The sequence below is a fragment of the Aedes albopictus genome, chromosome 3 (genome assembly GCF_035046485.1).
Source record: "Aedes albopictus strain Foshan chromosome 3, AalbF5, whole genome shotgun sequence".
Taxonomy (NCBI): Eukaryota; Metazoa; Arthropoda; class Insecta; order Diptera; family Culicidae; genus Aedes; species Aedes albopictus.
Window position 1 is genome coordinate 180,240,048 of NC_085138.1, and position 6,071 is coordinate 180,246,118.

General features: G+C 37.9%; 1 protein-coding gene across 2 annotated transcripts in view; it reads left to right on the forward strand.

The window, feature by feature from the left end:
* The window catches only part of LOC109415061 (alpha-tocopherol transfer protein-like), a 32,884-nt gene extending 27,170 nt beyond the window's left edge, over positions 1–5,714 (forward strand). For both annotated transcript variants that reach the window (XM_019688916.3, XM_062855703.1), the window contains exons 2-4: positions 4,394–4,676; positions 4,740–5,100; positions 5,168–5,714. In XM_019688916.3, coding sequence (XP_019544461.1) covers positions 4,402–4,676; positions 4,740–5,100; positions 5,168–5,407 — 876 coding nt within the window. In that variant the 5' untranslated portion in view covers positions 4,394–4,401 and the 3' untranslated portion in view covers positions 5,408–5,714. The remainder of the gene's footprint in view (positions 1–4,393; positions 4,677–4,739; positions 5,101–5,167) is intronic.
* The last annotated feature ends 357 nt before the right edge of the window (positions 5,715–6,071 follow it).

The following is a 6,071-nucleotide window of genomic DNA, read 5'->3' on the forward strand; positions in this document are numbered from 1 at the left end:
CTAAAAGATCGAAAACTTACAGATAGTTGTCCGTTTGAATCGTAATTTCACCACTAGATGACGCTAGTGAACATTAAAAATGTATATGCGATAGTTCTCAGGATCCTGGTTACTAGAAGAGAGATGGTGGTTTCTAGACATGGGTAACTCACTCGCGAGTCGACTCAAAGAACCGATTCGCGAATTCGAGTGAGTGAATCACGATTCTTTTCAAAAGAGTTCCGATTCGCTGAATTCATTTACGAGTACAACAAGTGCCGAAATTAGTTGGATCAAATGCGTTCTTTAGTAATGTTTAGACACAGAAAATCGCAAACAATCCTTTCCAATCGAACATTTTTCATTCGTATATTGTATGGCCGGCTCGCGCTAGTGAATCGACTCTTTAGTGGAAGGAACGAAAATCTGTGTATCCTGTATTTATTGCGTCGACGGCTGAGTCGACGTCCATATCTTGCGAGCTGATTTCCTAAAAATCTGGACATATAAAAAAGGAGTCGGCTAACATCGAAAAATGACATTTTTCAACAAGTTACGGAAAAGAGTTGCTGAATCGGTCAAAAGTCTTTTTTGAGAGTGAATCGTTAGCGATTCACTTTAAAAATTGAATAATTCTCCCATCTCTAGTGGTTTCGGCAAAGTTGTCAAATAGGTTAAGTGCATTTGGTTGGTGGGTCGTTGAAATCAATATTTCGCCAGTAAGTGGTGCATCTACGAGTCTGATTACCTGGGAAGTTGATATCTTTGGCAAGGTTGGTTGGTAGATCAAGGGCCTTCAGTTGATTGACCATTTGATTCGTGCTTCTGCCACCAGAAGACGCTAATTGTTAATTTGCAAAAGCATGAACGTGTTATTATTCATCTAGAAAATAAATCAACGAGCTGTAAATTTTTATACTTCCGAAAGTTTTCAAAATTTGAAAATTACACAACTAGTTGATTATAATTTGTTTAAATTTGCACTTGATTGAATTATTTTACATGAAGTTAAAGCGCTTAGTAAAATATTCAATATCTGATCGTCGTATTTCAATATACTCTATCTTAAGGTTGTCAATGTCACGGGATAAGTACATCCATCCTTTATCCATCAAACAACAATGTCGAACACATCTTTCTAAGTAATCAGGATCTTGAGATATATGAGGTATAAAATGGGAATGCTCACTAGTGCCACCTGGATGTGAAATTGCACGTCATATTTGTCTTTATCAGTTAGTGTTTGATCTACTAAACAACTTTTCAGACGACACCATCTTTCTAAGTAATCAGGGTCCTAAGACATATGAGTTATAAAATTTGAATACCCACTATTGCCTCCTAGATGTGGAGTTTCAAATCATACGGCTCTCCATCAGATAGTGTTTGATCTACTAAACAACTTTGCTGAAGACATCATCTTTCTAAGTAATCAGGATCTCGAGATATATGAGTTATCACCGCATTACCGCTAAAACGACAACAAACGTGAAACGCGATCGTGGTCTCTTTTTTACGTATTTTCCGTAGTAAAAACAAAAGTTTCGTATTCATTTCCCTGTGGTTGCATTCGATTATTTTTACCATCACGCCGTGTTTACAATGGAGTGCCATGAATGCCATTCTTCGATAGACGCTACATGCGAATCGTTCGTGGTGTGTGAAGATTGTAGCAAAAGCTACCACGCTAATTGTGTTGGACTGTTGGAGTCGCACACAGTGAGCTTGGCAGCAAAGAATATGCTTTGGATGTGTGACGTTTGTTTAGATGCATTCTACAAAAAGAGACGTACATCATCGTTGGAAATGCCGCCTAATGATACGACGATAATTGAATCCGAGCTTGCTAACATCAAATCTCGGATCGATTTCATCGCATACAAGCTGTCGAACACTACATTGCCATCATCGTCACAGGTGCCCTTGCAATCGTCAAGTCCGCTTTCATCAACCAAATTACAAGTCGACTCCGGCCCCAGTGTTGCCACATTTTTTTCGGTTTTCATCTGTGATTTTGGTCAAAATAATCTTTTTCATCTGTAGGAAATTTCAGAAAATCTTAGTAAAAATCTGTGATAGGTTAATGTTTCCAAAATCGAATATTTTTGAATAATTTGTTTAAAAAACGAAAAAAAAATGTTCTTAGAATAACGTCGACCAAAACACTCCCAGGTTGCATCTGAAGATTATCAGAAACCACAAGAACGTCGAAAACAATGCGCCATCCAACTAGAAGATTTAATTTCTATTATTTAAATTTGAGTACCTGAAAATTATAATAAAGCTTTTTTTACGATAGTCATGGTCATTGTTTAAAAAATCTTAAAAATCTTTTTTATTGCAAAAATCTTTGATCTGTGATCAGATATCTGTAGGCGAAAATGGGAAAAAATCTGTGTAATTCTAGATAAATCTGTGTATGTGGCATCACTGTCCGGCCCCCCTGCGAGTGATAGTGATCTCCAAACGAGCAGGCGCTCGTTTGAATCGAATTTGCAGCAGAAAGACACTTTTTCGCTTTTTTTGTCCAATATTGATAGCTACGCTAATACTAGGGAGATTGAATGTATGGTCCGTGAATCAGTTGGAGTGAATGACGAAGAAGAAATTAATGTTTCAAAGTTAGTACCTAGCTGGAAGGACATCAGTCAGCTTGAATACGCATCTTTTAAAATCGTTTTAAATGTAAGATGGAAAAATATTGCTTTGAATCCTTCTACATGGCCAACTGGAATTAAATTTAGAGAATTTGTATGTTTGCGTAGGACAATTTGGAGACCGAACGTCGGTCTTTCAAACGAAATTGTGTAACTTGAAAAGACTTTGTGAAAAACGCTTTGGTTTTGTTGTTATGATAAGTGTTTATTGGAATGTTGTCTATTATTTTGTTTTTTTTCTTGCTGATTATTGTATCTTTTAATGTAAGTTAGAGTTCCTCGGAAATATGCTGTTAATTGACTGCTTTGGAGAAAATGTAATGATGTTCTGTTATTTTGTGTTTTTTGTATCTATATATTAAGTACATTAAGATATTTAATACAATAATACATATAAGTTAGTAGTCTGTACAACCTAGTGTTGAAGATGGTATATGAATAAATAAATAAATAAATAATATTTGAGTACTCACTTGCGCCACCTGGATGTGGAATTCCACATCATACTTGTCTTCATCAGTTAGTGTTTGATCTACTAAACAACTTTGCAGAAGACACCATCTTTCTAAGTAATAAGGGTCCTGAGATGTATGAGTTATAAAATTTAAATGCCCACTAGCGCTACCTAGATGTGGAGTCTCAAACCAAACGGCTCTCCATCAGTTAGTGTTTAACCAACCAAACAACTTTGCCGAAGACACCATCTTTCTAAGTACTCAGGATCCTGAGTTATATGGGATATAAAAATTACATGCTCACTAGCGCTGCCTATCGGTTGAAATCTGAATTTCTCAGATCACCTCGCGAAGGCCCATGATATCCCAAGTAACTTTGCCGAAGACACCATATTTCTTGATCATATAAATTTTGAAATACACTAATTCACATTCAACTGTCTATCTTATCTTAAATATAGTACGTTCTTCATATTGCGATTTACAATTTTCCGCATTATAAGGAGTTATACTGTTTTCAAAAAAGGTCTTAAAATATTCCAAATAAGATTCCTGTAGAATACATTTGGGGTTGACATCTATAGAAACGATGGTTTCAAAGTAATAGTCGATAATTCTCATGTGTTGAACAAAGTACAACAGCGCGATTAACGGAAGGTTAATGAAAAAATCCCGCAAGAAATTCTTGTCGGAATCCAGGAAAGATCTCCTACACCAATCTCATAAAGAACTCCTGGAGACATCGTATACATTCTAGAAAAATACAGGACGAAATTCCTGGAAGAAACCCGGAAGGAACTCCTGGAGGAATCTCGGAATTTTCAAAACGAGGAATTTCAGAAGAACTTCATTGAAAAATTCCAGAAGATTCTTGAAGAAATCCTAATGTTCAGTCTGTAGAGGCCGTAAAGTCGAAGACAGTGTAATTGTCTTCATAAAGTGTTTGTTGCTTGAAAGCGTTGTAAAAGGACGAAAACATAAAGTAACATTATATATTACATAAAAAGTGGCATATTAAAATGTTTCTAATAAAATTGTCACGAAGATAGAGTTTCAAACGTTAATTTTGGAATTGATTGCAAGAATCATAGTAACAAGATAAAATAAGCAATGTTTTCCGCGTCATCTGCTCAAATCAAAGCCGTTAAACGGTTTTTAATACTTAGACTTTTTAATCTTGAATGTTCCGTTGAGGTCGACCACACCTGAATCTTGACCTGAGTAAACCATTTATCAAAAATTGTGCATTGAATATCAACTAAACTGACTCACACAATACAAAACTTCTTCTCTTACAACCAGCTTTCCAAATGGATCACGACTACGGTTTCGACCTGGAGGAAGCTATCAAAAGAGAAGGTCTGTCCAGAGCCGATCTGCAAGCGTTGCGAACGCCTCCCATCGAAGGAGTCCCACTGGACATCACCGATAGGTTGCTGGCCTGCTTTCTCAATGCATGTAGGAAAAATGTCCCCGAAACACGGAAAGTCATCAAAATCTACTACCAAGACCGTCGAGAGGCTCCGGAGTTGTTCGACAATCGTGACCCGCTGAATCCAAAAATCCAACAATGCTTCCAAAACCAGTGAGTTTATGACGAATATCCGCCCAAACCAGTGACTTAGAAAATAACCTTTCACATTCTTAGGGACTACTTTTTCCTGCCACCTACCCCGGCTGGCCATTCCGTGATCTTCCACCGATTGAGCAACCCTAAGGCGTCCAACTACCACTTCGACGAAGCAGTAAAAACCTACTTCATGCTTATAGAAACCTGTATGTACCATCAAGGTCCCCGCCCGGGCCTGATCTGCCTGTTCGACATGAACAACGTGGGGCTGTCGCATCTGCTGCGGGTCAAAATCGGCACCATTCGAAAATTCTTCCACTACCTGCAGGAGGGCTTGCCGGCCAAGCTGAAAGCCATTCACGTGTTGAACGCCGTCTCTTTCTTCGATAAGGTTCTCTACATCATCAAACCATTCATGCATGCTGAAATTCTAAATATGGTAAGTATTGAGCAGCGTGACGAAACAGATACCTAACAGTTCTAATCGTGTCTCAACTGCATTCCAGCTCTTTCTATACCCCACAAATACTAGCTTGGAAAAGTTGTATGACGAGTGGATTCCCCGCAGTTGCTTACCATCGGACTACGGTGGTGAGCTGAAATCTGTCGCTGAGTTACATCAAGAGCACCTGAAAACTTACCAATCACTTCGGCCGTACTTCCTGGCCGAAGAGCGACAACGGAAGGGAGATTCCAAGCTGATAGAAGAAACGAGCAACAAGATTAAATCTTTGGACATCGATTAGCGGGCGTTCTTCTACATATCGCGCTTGCCCATAGAGATGATGTTTAGCCAAAATAACGAAAATAGCTGCACAAATATTTTACATACACTATCCATTACATTCATCTGGCTCGTTCAATGTGAGCTTTGAGCTTAAGGAAACTAATTGTGATATTATGCAATTGCTCAAGTGAAACTTACATATTCGAATAATTCGTTTAGGTGGAATTTTAATTGGGCTTGGGAATAATTGTAAAAAAAGAGTTGTTAAGCTGAATCGTGGCTTCAAGTTGAGCAAAACAATAAATTGGTACATATTCTTTTTAAAATGTGTTTTATTGTATGTTCACAGGACCAAATTGCTATTTTCTACTATTGCTTTTCTGGGTGTTTGAAGGTTTTCAGCAGGCTACCTTACCGGGGCCGCGCTGCCTACATTGCTATTTATATTTTTTTTTCATAGCATCTCATTCCAGTATTGTTTTTTTTTCCGAAGAATGAGAAAATCTGATAAAAAGATTTATCTTAGAAAATATTAATCGGGGTTTCATACGCCCTCACAGAGCCAAATAACTCACGAGTACCTCTGGAAAGCAATTTGAAATTCTATATGAAGATAATCAACGCAATGAACTTTTATTAACCCTCTAATACCCAACCCCGCCTTTAGACGGGGTATAGTTCGA